The sequence below is a fragment of the Dermacentor silvarum genome, chromosome 8 (assembly GCF_013339745.2).
Source record: "Dermacentor silvarum isolate Dsil-2018 chromosome 8, BIME_Dsil_1.4, whole genome shotgun sequence".
NCBI classification, from domain to species: Eukaryota; Metazoa; Arthropoda; class Arachnida; order Ixodida; family Ixodidae; genus Dermacentor; species Dermacentor silvarum.
The window spans coordinates 183,948,100-183,961,828 of record NC_051161.1 but is presented as its reverse complement, the minus strand read 5'-3'; the positions used below and the strand labels follow the sequence as shown (position 1 = coordinate 183,961,828).

Sequence of the window (13,729 nt, the reverse complement as noted above, 5' to 3'; positions counted from 1 at the left end):
TGTATATCCGACGCAACTCGACGGCGCCGAGGACGACGTCGGTTTGGCTGCCGAGGGCACCTGCGAAACATCCGATGAAGACAACTTCGCTGGGCAGCTCCGACGAGGATGCGACTTGGGGCATTGACTAGCGAGATTTAGTGGCCGAGCTTACGGTAAATAAAGGTGTGTCGTGCTCGAAGTTTTCTCGTTTCTTTATTTTTTTTCATAAAATACATGGGTTCACATATATTCGAATTGCATATTTTTATTTCTCGGCGAGTTCAGTATATAGGGGTCGACCTATATTTGTGTTCGACCTATTTTCTAGTAAGTACTTAAAGTGGAAGCTGTTTGTAACGAATAACTTAAAAATTAAATTATGGGGTTTTACGTGTCAAAACCACGATTTGATTATTAGGCACGCCGTAGTGGGGGTCTCCGGAAATTTGTACCACCTGGGGTTCTTTTACGTGCACTTAAATCTAATTAAGTATACCACATCATGAATGGACAGTGGTATTTGTGTGCTTCCCGAAGTGATACTGGAAATCGTTGTAATTTATAATGAAATCACATCATATCATGACAAGCAGCGGCACTTGTGTATTTCACGAAGTGAATGGAATCCTTTGTAATTGATAATGGAAGCATAACACATTATGGCGAGATACGGTGCTTATGTACTTAAAGTAGTTATAATAGATGATGATGTTGGTAGTGAAAGTTCAAAACACGGCAGTTGTATACATGTATACTGAGCGAAGTGATCATGGAAGCCGTTGTAATTGATAACGGAAGCACCGCATCATGAAGAGCGGCGGCACCAGCATACTTAATTAAATGGAAGCCGCTGTAATTGATATAGCCAACAGCACCTGCGAGTGATAATTGATGATGTTGTCATTGATAATGAAATGATGGAAGTATAGGACATCATCAAAAGCAGCGGTATACTTGTAGACTTCACGCGTCCGTAGCTGTCTACGAAAAAAAAAATACTATTAAGAGCAAGCATAATTTCTACCCTAGCCATTTAGGTAAAGGCAAAAGGCAGGGATGCTCTCATACGTCATACGTTATTAGGCTAAACCGTCCTGAATCAAGTGAGTTGCATTTAAAAGCAGAAATCGAATTCTACGAACTGTTGGAGCAGATTTTTTTTTCTATACGCCCCTACTTTTTTTTTTTTTTTTTTTTGCAGTTACCAGAAATCGCGCGTTTATCATAACCATGTATCAAACTCGTAACGCTATAATACTGCTGTAGAACCGGACATTCGAATTTCGAAAACTGTAACGTCAAAAGAAGACAAAACTTTGCATGTCATGCACTGTTACAGCGAAGCTGTCTATGGCTAGGCCATGGCGTCCGCGCGGAAGAATTATCATCATCGGCAAGGGCTCGAGCGTCGTCGTCTTCTTCATCCCCACCTGGCTCCCTCGCCGCTCATCACTCCAGCGTAGAATTTCACTTCTCTTCTGTCGTCGTTTTGGGGAGGCCGCGTTTACGGGGGTATGAGCCATGGCTTGAGGGAGTAAGAACCATTCATTGCCTTACGTGACGGACAGATTTAGTAACAGAGGTGATACGCGAATGTGTGTGCGTATACGTACAGTCACGATGACCACCGATCAAGGGAATAAATATGTTCGTACCTTTGTTCAAAATTCTGTCACCTCTGTGTCGTGCGCTAAACAGCTTCGCTGGCCATCCACCTTCACAGAGTGGAAGGGTTCATGATTTTTATTTTTTATTGTTTTGAAATGCACCATGCCGTATCGTTACGTATGTACGCGTGCATCCCTGCCACAAGTGGCATCGTGTCCACAATGAAGCAAACGGAATATATATATATATATATATATATATATATATATATATGTGTGTGTGTGTGTGTGTGTGTGTGTGTGTGTGTGTGTGTGTGTGTGTGTGTGTGTGTGTGTGTGTGTGTGTGTGTGTGTGTGTGGTGTGTGTGTGTGTGTGTGTGTGTGTGTGTGTGTGTGTGTGTGTGTGTGTGTGTGTGTGTGTGTGTTAGAGAAGTGCGGGAAGTCGAGCGCCAGTTGTGTGAGAGCAGTGTTTTCGCGAGCGCTCACTGGGTTACCGGCAACACCACATGAAGTCTTCCAAGTCGCCCACCCCGCTGCAATTTGAGTGGAGCCTAAAATTTGTGATCCCTGATATCACTGCGGTTACCAGCATCAAAGCTTCGCAAGCGGAAACGAACGGTTTGGTGATATCAGGTGACAGCGCTCGCAGCGCTGTCGCGCCGTCGTGGCAGACATGGAGAGCGGCGAAAAGTGGAAGCAGTATTCAAGGACGCGCGACGCGCGCTCGCTTACGTCAGGCTCACGTACCTTCGCTCGTCGTATCACAGCATATCGTACGTATCATTGTGCAGAGGGCGGACATCACGTATACTCGCAACGGACGAGTGCATTTCGTTCGTCGACGCGGTGTCTCGCCCGAGGCCTAGCCAACGTTAATCGGTACCGCAATTTGTTCGACTCAACCGACGACGGAACGAGCAGAGATGCCCGGCTCCATGGTTTCCAGCGAAGGCGCCGCGTCCTTCGGAGACCCCGTCGAAGTCGTGCAGGGTGACCGCATCAGGCCGAAAGCTATCTACCGCAGCCGGCAGTTTCGGCTTATGAGCGTGGACTCCACGCGTTATCGGTGGCGTTGTACTGTGTCTAACTGCTCGTCGCGGCTCATGACTGACAAGTTCGATGAAAAGCACGTGCTGTACAGCTTCAAGGAACACGATGAAAACGAGCACCGCGCTGCCGAAGAACGGAGACACTCCGATAAAACCTTCAAAAGTCAGGTAAGTGCGCGGGTGGAACTTGGAAGATCGATCCCTATAAACTAACACGGTAAAGCCACAGAACACCTATACAAGTTTATTTGGTAAACTTTGGTTATTTCCCGATTTATTTGGGAACATTCTTTTAAAAAGTTTAATGGTGGAAATCGAAGGCGAAATATTGAACATGCAGCAAAAAATTCTTCTCACTGAAGCGCTGTTCTTGTGGCGATGATGATGATTTACTCGCATCCCCTCTGAAACGGGGCGGCGACAAATAGTCACCTAGCCTTGATTTAATCAGGCATGCTATACATTTTTTTTTTAATCTAGAATCCTTCTATACATCTCCTTATTCTTTTTTCCTTTCAAAATCTACCTTGTACCGCTACGTATTCAGGATACCTAAAATGCTCTTACTGGCCAATCTATATTTAGCGACACTCATAGTATTGAGACTTATTTATGCACTCTAGAAAGTACATGAGAAGGCTGATCAATGGTAAATTTAAAGCGCCCAATGTTGCGAAGGTGCCACGCAGTGCAAGTGAACCACAAAAAAACTAAGAAGAATACTGGGATGAGCTTTTTCAGCAAACCGTGGCAAATTGTAGGAAAATATGTGTATAGTAATCATTACCACTCTATTTGAACGACTGTTAACAATTATTGGCTTTACTGCTTCTCCTCGTGAGACTCACATTTAGGATCACAAAACTTCGCACATGTGTGAGTCACCTTGAAGTCGACGTCGGTCACGTGACTGCAATTCTTGTTTTTTTGCGCGCGTTTTCTTTCATTGACTGCTGCTGCTGCTGCTGCTGCTGCTGCTGCTGCTGCTGCTGCTGCTGCTGCTGCTGCTGCTGCTGCTGCTGCTGCTGCGTGCGTGCGTGCGTGCGTGCGTGCGTGCGTGCGTGCGTGCGTGCGTGCGTGCGTGCGTGCGTGCGTGCGTGCGTGCGTGCGTGCGTGCGTGCGTGCGTGCGTGCGTGTTTCTGCGCCCACATATGCATGTAGCGTACATCACGCGCAGTGACGAGCTTTATCGCGCGTTCGCGCAGGTAGTGAAGAAGGTCGGCGAATTCCTATACGTGCCGGAGAAGACTGTCGGAGACATAAAGTGCTGGCGCTGCCGGTACGTGAGCTGCTCCGCACGGTGTCGCACCAGCCTCGACGGCAAGCAGCTGCTGAACGGGCCAACGCCGCACACATGCCAGTCATTCACCAGGGAAGAGCAAGCCAGGTGCGTTGTTCCTGTCCTCTGGATCAGGGAAAACGTTGAGTGACGCTAGGAATTCCCTAAATAATGGAAGTTTACACCATCGTGGTACCACGCACATGATAAGCGCATGTGGTGTTCGTCTCATCTAAAAAAAAGTCGCGGTTTTGCCCGAAAGGCGAAGCATCGATTGCGATAGCAAATTAGTAGAAAGCTATATGAAGCAAGGATAGTAGTTTAATGGGCCGTATAAGGTTGTAAACATTCGCTATCTAAACAGACAAGCACGGTGTCACGCGTGCACAGGTAGACATTAACACATCTTGCTCGATGACCGCGGAAGCTCGCTGTGAAAACGTCGAAGTGAGAAAGCACGCCAACAGCAGCGGGAAAATTGACCTTCGCGCTATCTCTCGTCTCGCTTAAACGCGAACTAAATGTCGAAAGCACAGCGCATACGAAGCTTCCGCCACTCGGCGCATGCACTTTGTCCCCATCGCAGATCGCTTTGAAGATGAGGCCCGCGCGGACGCGCACTTCGCCCACATCGCAGACCGCTTTCAAGATACGGCACCCGCGAAGCCGCGCTGTGAGCAGCAGCCGAAGAAGCAGAACGCACCCCCCCTCCCTCCCGGTCGCCTCTCCCCTGTTCCTCGCGCGCGAACGAAGACCACGCGCTTCCGACCTGCCTTCCTTCCTCGCGTGCGCTACATTGAGCCGCGATTGCCGGCTCACCTTCGTACACTTTCACTCGCACACGCAGCGTACGGGGCGCGGCGACGGTTTTATGGCCGTTGGACTTTATACGGAACGTCACGGCGACGATGACGGTGACGCTGACGGTGGAAATGCGCTTGGAGTGTCCATATAATTGCTATCGCAATAAAAGAATGAATAACTTCTAAAACCCCTGACGTCAAAACACTTCCTGAAGTGAGGGGATAGGAGAAACCTAGTCAGCGGGTGCGCGAGGCATGAGGCGGGGAAAGAAAAAAATCTAACTCTCGAATTGCTTTTGAGGAACATCTTTTCGGCAAGCTTCCACCTTTACAGTGGTAATTTATTTGTCGATCGCTTGCTTACAAATGCAACTGACATCATCACTTGTACTGTCACACCAAACTTCTTCAGGCATGAACGGGCCCGCACAAATTATTTCGTGATGCCCATCCCCAATGACGCTTATATAACGCAGTGTCATTATCATCATCATCATCATCATCATCATCATCATCAGCCTATATTTTATGTCCACTGCAGGACGAAGGCCTCTCCCTGCGATCTCCAATTACCAATGTCTTGCGCTAGCGTATTCCAACTTGCGCCTGCAAATTTTCTAACTTGATCATCACATCTGGTTTTCTGCCAACCTCGACTGCGCTTCCCTTCTCTTGGTATCCATTCTGTAACCCTAATGGTCCACCGGTTATCCATCCTACGCATTACATGGCCTGCCCAGCTCCATTTCTTCCGCTTAATGTCAACTAGAATATCGCCTATCCCCGTTTGTTCTCTGATCCACACCGCTCTCTTCCTGTCTCTTAACGTTAGTCCTAAGATTTTTCGTTCCATCGCTCTTTGTGCAGTCCTTAACTTGTTATCGAGCTTCTTTGTTAACCTCCAAGTTTCTGCCCCATATGTTAGCACCGGTAGAATGCAATGATTGTACACTTTTCTTTTCAACGACAGTGGTAAGCTCCCAATCAGGATTTGGTAATGCCTGCCGTATGCACTCCAACCCAATTTTATTCTTCTGTAAATTTCTTTCTCGTGATCAGGGTCCCCTGTGAGTAATTGACCTAGATAAACGTACTCCTTTAGAGACTCTAGAGGCTGACTGGCGATCCTGAATTCTTGTTCCCTTGCCAGGCTATTGAACATTATCTTTGTCTTCTGCATATTCATCTTCAACCCAATTCTTACACTTTCTTGATTAACGTCCTCAATCATTTGTTGTAATTCGTCTCCATTGTTGCTGAATAGGACAATGTCATCTGCAAACCGAAGGTTGCTGAGATATTCGCCGTTGATCCTCACTCCTAAGCCTTCCCAGTCTAAGAGCTTGAATACTTCTTCTAAGCATGCAGTGAATAGCATTGGAGAGATTGTGTCTCCTTGCCTGACCCATTTCTTGATAGGTAACTTTCTACTTTTCTTGTGGAGAACCAAGGTAGCTGTGGAATCCTTGTAGATGTTTGCTAAGATATTCACGTATGCCTCCTGTACTCCTTGATTACGCAATGCCTCTATGACTGCTGGTATCTCTACTGAATCAAATGCCTTTTCATAATCTATGAAAGCCATGTAGAGAGGTTGATTGTACTCCGCAGATTTCTCGATTACCTGATTTATGACATGGATGTGATCCATCGTAGAATATCCCTTCCTGAAGCCAGCCTGTTCTCTTGGTTGGCTGAAGTCAAGTGTTGCCCTGATTCTATTGGAAATTATCTTGGTGAATATTTTATACAATACTGAAAGCAAGCTAACGGGTCTATAATTCTTCAGTTCTTTAACGTCTCCCTTCTTATGGATTAGTATAATGTTGGCGTTCTTCCAGCTCTCTGGTACACATGAAGTTGTGAGGCATTGCGTATAAAGGGCCGCAAGCTTTTCAAGCATGAAATCTCCTCCATCTTTGATTAAATCTACTGTTATTCCATCTTCTCCAGCAGCTTTTCCCCTGGTCATGTCTTTCAAGGCCCTTCTAACTTCAGCGCTAGTTATAGAAGGAGCCTCTGTATCCGGTTCATCACTATTTTGAATGAAAGTAGCTTGGCTGTTTTGGGCACTGTACAGGTCAGTATAGAATTCTTCCGCTGCTTTTACTATGTCATCGAAATTGCTGATGATATTACCATGCTTATCTTTCAGCGCATACATCTTGCCTTGTCCTATGCTAAGCTTTCTTCTTACTGATTTAATGCTGCGTCCATATTTTACGGCTTCCTCAATCTTTCCCACGTTATAATTTCGAATATCCCTTACTTTTTTCTTGTTGATTAGTTTTGACAGTTCAGCGAATTCTATCTGATCTCTTGAGTTGGACATTTTCATCTTCTGTCGTTTCTTTATTAGGTCCTTTGTTTCTTGGGAGAGCTTACCTACTGGTTGCCTTGGTGCCCTACCTCCCACTTCAATTTCTGCTTCTGAGATCAACCTAGTTACGGTTTCATTCATTACCTCTATGTTGTTTTTATCTTCCTTTTCTAAAGCTGCATATTTGTTTGCAAGCACCAGCCTGAATTGGTCTGCTTTTACCCTTACTGCCTCTAGGTTGGCCTGTTTCCTCTTGACTAATTTCACTCTCTCTCTCTCTCTCTTCAAATTGAGAGAAATCCTAGACCTCACTAACCTATGGTCACTGCACTTAACCTTACTTAACACTTCTACATCCTGCACTATGCCTGGATCGGCAGAGAGTATGAAATCTATTTCATTCCTTGTTTCTCCATTATTGCTTTTCCAGGTCCACTTCCTGTTGCTGCGCTTCCTGAAGAAGGTATTCATTATTCGGAGCCTATTCCTTTCCGCGAATTCTACTAACATCTCTCCTCTTGCATTCCTAGAATCGATACCGTAGTTGCCAATTGCTTGCTCGCCAACCTGCTTTTTCCCCACTTTTGCATTGAAGTCGCCCATGACTAAAGTATAGTGTGTTTGCACCTTTCTCATTGCCAATTCCACATCTTCATAAAACTGTTCTATCTCTTCATCATCGTGACTGGAAGTTGGGGCGTAGGCTTGTACTACCTTCATTTTGTACCTCCTATACAGCTTTATTACGACGACTGCTACCCTCTCATTAATGCTGTAGAATTCATCAATGTTGCCTGCTATGTTGTTATGCACTATAAATCCTACCCCGGATTCTTTCTTATCTGGAAGACCTCTGTAGCATAGGACGTGGCCGTTAGTCAGCACTGTGTAAGCCTCACCAGTTCTTCTAACCTCACTAAGGTCAATAATATCCCAGGAAATGCCTGATAATTCTTCAAATAGTCCTGCTAAGCTAGCCTCACTCGATAGGGTGCGCGTGTTGAACGTTGCCAGGTTCAGTTTCCATTGGCGGCCTGTCTTGACCCAGAGATCCAATGGCAGTCAAAGAACGTTTTAGTGTTGCGTATGGGAACCAAGAGGCGGTTTGGTCGATATCTCCAATTTGCGTGTCGTGAACAATCGAAATGTTTCAGCAACACGCGAAAAAAAATTGTATCTACGCTAGCGACATCATTGCCTACCATTTATCCACCGCTGTGAGACTGCTTCAGCATTCACAGGGCTTTTGTAATGACTGCGGACTTCAACTTGGGTGCATCCGTATCGAAATGTAGAATGCAATGGCTTCTGAAGCTAGACGTAAACTTCGGAGTTTCCTGAGTGAAAGCTGCTATCATTGCACCAAAATGGTAAGCACTAACCGCAATGATACATTTTAGCAAAAGTCGCCCATTAGAGTGATGCAGTATTCTTGACCATGCAGACGGCAATATAGAATCGTATAGTTTCACTGACTGTGAGGCCTTCAATTTAAAAAAAATGTCGCAGTTTCGCCCGAAAGACGAAGCATCAATTGCGATAGCAAATTAGTAGAGAGCTATACGGAGTAGGGATAGTAGTTTTATCGGCTGCATAAACTTGGACACAATCGCTTACTAACGGAGTTTACAAGCGTGGTGTCAGCGCGCACACGCAAACATGAATAGATCCCATTCGATGACCGCAGACGACTGTCAAACGCGGGCGTGGGGAAACGCGGACGCCGCAGCGAGCGAAGGTTCGTGTGGTCTATCACTTCAACGGAAACTGAGCGGCGAAAGCACAGCGCATACAAAGGTCAGAGCCGTGTGAAGATCGCTTTCAAGATACGGTGCGCGCGACAGCCCGCACCGGCGCAAAGTACGAGTACGCAGTTGTCAGAATAGAAGCCTCTCTCCCGCGCTGCCTTCCCGCTTTCCTCCTTTGCGTAGGAGATTGAGTCACCAGTTGCCCTTGCGGCCGGTTGCAAGATACGCATTTGGTGGCGCAGCACAGCGTCGCCCCCCTCCTTCCCTCTCCTACTCCCACGGCCTTAGGCGCGACGGAAGAAGTCGCGTTTGCTCTCCGCCGTGCTCTCCGCCGTGCGTTCGCTCTCCGTGAAAGTGCGCGTCCCCTGCGCGCTTTCACTCGCACATATGGCGCGCGGCGACGACTTTATCGACCTTGGACTTTATACGGAACCTCATGGCGACGACGACGGTAAAAGTCCGCTTGAAGTGTCCATATAATTGCTATCGCAATAAAAATCACTGTGTATGTATTCGAAACGCAGTAATTGTTATAGACTCGTACAACTATTTTGGTGCGCCGAGGAGTTTGGACACGCACGATACACTGTACACAGGTTGACTGTTTAGAACAGACTGAGGAGCCAGAAACAAACCAAGGCCTGGCCTATGTAGCATTTGGTTACAAAACGACGTTAGCAGTAAGATTGAATTAAGTTATACATGCGCAACAGTAATCAGCAGTAAACGAATTTCTTCAAAGATTTCGTGTTTCGCATTCCTATCTGTGATGGCGCGTGAATGTCGTGAGTGCCATCGAGTTGCTGAGAGCTCCATGCCGCTCAGACGTGAGAGGTAACATATCTATCTCTCTTTTGCAGGCCGCCGCATGACCAATCTCTCTCGAGTCAACACACGCCTATAGGTCTAAGCCAAGGTGTGGCAGGTACCAGCACAGATGCTAGCGAACACCAACGGGAGCAGCGCAATGAGAATGCAGCCGAGCACGCAGAAAATTTGTCAGCGTTTAGCCCGGATGTTATCTTGTGTGAACGGCCTACGCTTCGCTTTCAAGCATCATCGACAGCCGTTAATGCGAGTGCTACCGAATCCGATGGGGATAGTAGATCAGCCCATGAGACCACCTCAAGGACCGCAGAGGTAGCTGGCGTACCACACGCGGAAGCAGGCCAATCACATCGCGTCCCGAGCCTCTTCGGCAGTCAGAAATGGACCAGCACACCAACGAAACCCCGTGAGGCAGCCACAAGTGTCGAGGAAGCCGACATGGTTGCGTCGTTTGACATTAACAGCGACGATGACACATTGGACGAGGACGAACGCTCAAGAAGAGGTGACGACGAATACAACGATGCCGAGGGGCATCTGCGTTCGCGCTTGAGATACGGTGAGAACAACATGTCAAGCATCAGGAGTGCCGCGAACTCCGCGCAAGCGCTGGAAATGATGTCCAGCTCGTGCACATGCGCCGAGCAGAAGCTCCGAGTAACGATTTATCAGCAGATTTCCGCTGTGCTAAGTATGGAGGCAGATTTGCTGAGGGAACAGATGCGCAACGAGGTCCGCAGAGGCAGGCTGCTCGTTAGCCAGATAAAGAAAGGGCCCTCTGCGGCAGAGTGATTGTGCTCCAGGCGACTGGGCCACCACTCCAGCAACTGACACGAAGGCGTTTGTGAATGACAGTAAGGCGCAACATAGCAGCTCGGTGGCTACTTAATGAGATGCATTTGGAAAGAATAGAAACTCTCGTTACCGCGCGGTTCATGTCTGCCAGCCACGTACGTGCGTGCTGCCCTGGCTCCAAGCAGGGTCACAAATAAACGTTGAATAGTAAAGTGTGGAGAATGTATGATAAGACTTTTAGTGGTCACAAGTTCTCGCTATAACGCCTAGAAAAAATCATGCAGCAATAAGTATGTGGTCACGGACACCGTTTTTGGCGGTCGGCTACATGACACACACCTGCACGTGCCCCAGAAAGATCCTCGAAAAGCCACGATTGTGAGATATGGGATGGCGTGGTCCTGTGAATAATATGCAGTTTTCCCCGCCAAAATCGTTGAGGACTCCACCCTGTGGTCAAAAAAACGCTACATGCCTCCACGTGCTCTTTTATTTGACCTTGCGTTTGTCCCAACGCAAGAAAAATAAGTTCCGACGTGCGACTGCATTAGCTGTTCTGGTGCAACAGTGAGAAATGTGGCACATAACAGCGAAGGAGGTCGCAGACATCGCTTTGAAGCAAAGGAGCAAGACCTTAAGTTTCTGTCAGTAAGAGCTCATTTGGATTTAAGTTCTGGCTCAGGCCATGCTGACTATCCGAATTTTACTGGAAAGTCTTCAAGACCAGCGGCCGTTTGTCACTGGTGCAGTAATATCTTGAAATCCATATACACCTAAATATTGAAACGCATCAAATGTGGCAGATGAAAAAAGTTGTCGCAGTTTCACCTGAAAGGCGAAGCATCAATTGCGATAGCAAACTTGTAGAGAGCTATACGGAGTAATGTTATTAGCTTTATCAGCTGTATAAACTTGGACATGCAGCAGCACCGGCAACACGCAGAACTGTTGTCGACGCCATCGGCGTTTTGCCCGCGTTCGTTCAAAATGCGTGCGGCGTTGGTGACTGTTGCCGGAGCCTCTGATATAAATAGGCACTGCGTGCCGCAGCTAAACGTCGCCTCCCTTCCCTCCCCCTCCCCCACGGCCTCTCGCGCGTCGGAAGAAGGCGCGTTTGCTCTACATACATGGTGATTGTGAAGGAGAACAGAGACGCCTACTTCTGCAGCCCTTAAGCGAGCACGGCGCAGAACGCGCGTTTGTTCTCCGCCGTGCGTTCACTCCCCGTGACAGACGCGCCCCTCGCGCCCCTTCACTCGCACATACAGCGTTCGGCGCGCGGCGACGATTTCTTCTCCAAATGACGTCATACGGAACCTCACGGCGACGGCGACGGCGATGGCAGAAATCTGCTTTTGAGTGTCCATATAATTGCTATCGCAATAAAAAAAACTGTCACTATTCACTATTTAATGCTGTGGAATAGCGGTACTGATATGCATTGCGCGGATATTAAGGTTTCCTTGCCAAGTTGCATGACATTTCAAAATAAACGCCACGAAGACGTTATTTCACTCAGTTTACATACACTTCACCTAGACTCCCCTTTTCAACACATTTGCTTGTGCTAGAAACTTCGTGTGAGTGAGTGAGTGAGTGAGTGAGTGAGTGAGTGAGTGAGTGAGTGAGTGAGTGAGTGAGTGAGTGAGTGAGTGAGTGAGTGAGTGAGTGAGTGAGTGAGTGAGTGAGTGAGTGAGTGAGTGAGTGAGTGACCAGCGGATTTAGACCAGCGGATTGAGGCTTGGGCCTAGGCCGCGCCAGGGGCGGTAGAGAGACCCTGTCTCCCGGCCGCCTCTCGAGCTCGCTGGATGGCCCATAGTTGATCTTGCAGATCTGAGCTGATCAGTGCGGCTTTCCACCACGCCTCAAGCTGTTCTGGGGAGACTGCATATTCATCCTGAACATGTGCGCAATCCCATAGAATGTGTTCTAGGGTGGCGTGTTCTGTCCTACATAATTTGCACAAGTAATCTGGGTATAGTTCGGGGTAGATGCGATGTAGGTGCACCGGGTTGGGGAAGGTTCTAGTTTGAAGTCGCCTCCAGTCAACCGCCTGAAATCTGTCTAATTTGGAGCTAGGAGGTGGGAATATGCACCTCGACTTTTGGTAGAAGCGGGTGACGTCGCAGAATCTGAACATTCTGTCCTTCTCCTTCCAGGTCTCCCCTCCCGTTCCTTCGGGGGAAGCTTCTTCGCGAGCGCGGTAAATGAGACCTCGCGCGACGCGGTGGGCTTCCTCGTTGAGGTTGGGAGCGAGGGACTCACAGGAGGCGTGGGCTGGGAACCAAATGATGTATCTGTCTCCGAATTCCTCTGATGATATGAACTGTGCTTTCCCGTGGAGTATGTTAGCGGCCTCGGGCGATATTCTTCCTCGCGCATAGTTTCTGATGGCTGACTGCGAGTCGCTGATGACGTATCTACATTTGCTGTATATAACATTCATGTTCAAATCTGTGTTAGTTGATTGCGCATATTTAAAGTTTTTGGAGCTTTCCTGCCCTATTCAGCTTTCTTTGTCCAGCCATAAAACACAGCCTAGCAAGATTGTCCGCACTGTGTCGTGAGCCGTAATCAATTATATGATGCTCTTCCTGGATGGCAATGTGCAACAACCGAAAATTGTGATGCCCGGTAGAGTCATGCCACTTCCTCTGATCTATACGGCACGAAAACCGGCGTATTCAGAATGGTATGACAGATGACTGATCTACGGCAAGGTAGCATATGTCCATCTCTATATTCTACGTCAGTCAACGCCATTTCACTTCAGAAACGGCAGTCATAGCTTTTATTATTTTGTCATAAACTAGCCATGTTCCAGTTGCTAACCCATTGAAATACCGCAACCCTCGCTTGTCTGTTCAAAACTGATCGGTGCAGCTCGCCGAGCGCAAGTTTTTCTACTCCACTTAGCTGGCTCGCATTTAACTGAAAGTTAAGCAGAGGATCATGATCTTATTCGTTTATCACACTGCGACGCAAGCTTACCTTTAGCTAATAATCAAACTTCACCACGCAGCAACGCGCACTTGCCCGCATCATTTGCATTACGGCACTTTCACTGAAAGAATACGATTTTCCGAAGATCCGCTCGGGAACTTCCCGCATAGTTCGTATGATATGAAATTCAAACACAGGTTGCGAGGAATCACATGCAGGTGTGTGACACCGTTATTAGATACCGTGTTTACTCGCGTAAGGCCCGCACTTTCTTGGGTCGGATTTCCTACTGAGCGCGGCCCTTACACGTGAGGGCGTGCCTTGCACAAGTAAATTCGGTATCTTGCTTTCCCGTCTGCTCGGGCTTTTTCTGTG

The 13,729-nt window shown here is 47.7% G+C and overlaps 1 protein-coding gene across 2 annotated transcripts; it reads left to right on the top strand.

Moving 5' to 3' along the window:
* Nucleotides 1-2,361: 2,361 nt before the first annotated feature.
* On the top strand, nt 2,362-11,801 carry LOC119461909 (uncharacterized). 2 transcript variants are annotated; one of them, XM_037723276.2, is made up of 3 exons: nt 2,362-2,806; nt 3,844-4,025; nt 9,649-11,801. In XM_037723276.2, the coding sequence occupies exons 1-3, from the start codon at nt 2,513-2,515 to the stop codon at nt 10,406-10,408; spliced, it is 1,236 nt and encodes a 411-aa protein (XP_037579204.1). In that variant the 5' UTR covers nt 2,362-2,512; the 3' UTR covers nt 10,409-11,801. The 2 variants fall into 2 exon arrangements, with proteins under 2 accessions (XP_037579204.1, XP_037579203.1); XM_037723275.2 differs by having other exon boundaries at nt 2,362-2,810; nt 3,848-4,025.
* Nucleotides 11,802-13,729: the final 1,928 nt, after the last annotated feature.

What these genes read in the sequence shown, in the direction of transcription:
- LOC119461909 (XM_037723276.2), top strand. Translation starts at nt 2,513, where the DNA reads ATGCCCGGCTCCATGGTTTCCAGCGAAGGCGCCGCGTCCTTCGGAGAC. An exon ending in ATAAAACCTTCAAAAGTCAG is followed by an intron (nt 2,807 to 3,843) that starts GTAAGTGCGCGG and finishes GCGTTCGCGCAG; the next exon opens with GTAGTGAAGAAGGTCGGCGA. An exon ending in ACCAGGGAAGAGCAAGCCAG is followed by an intron (nt 4,026 to 9,648) that starts GTGCGTTGTTCC and finishes TCTCTTTTGCAG; the next exon opens with GCCGCCGCATGACCAATCTC.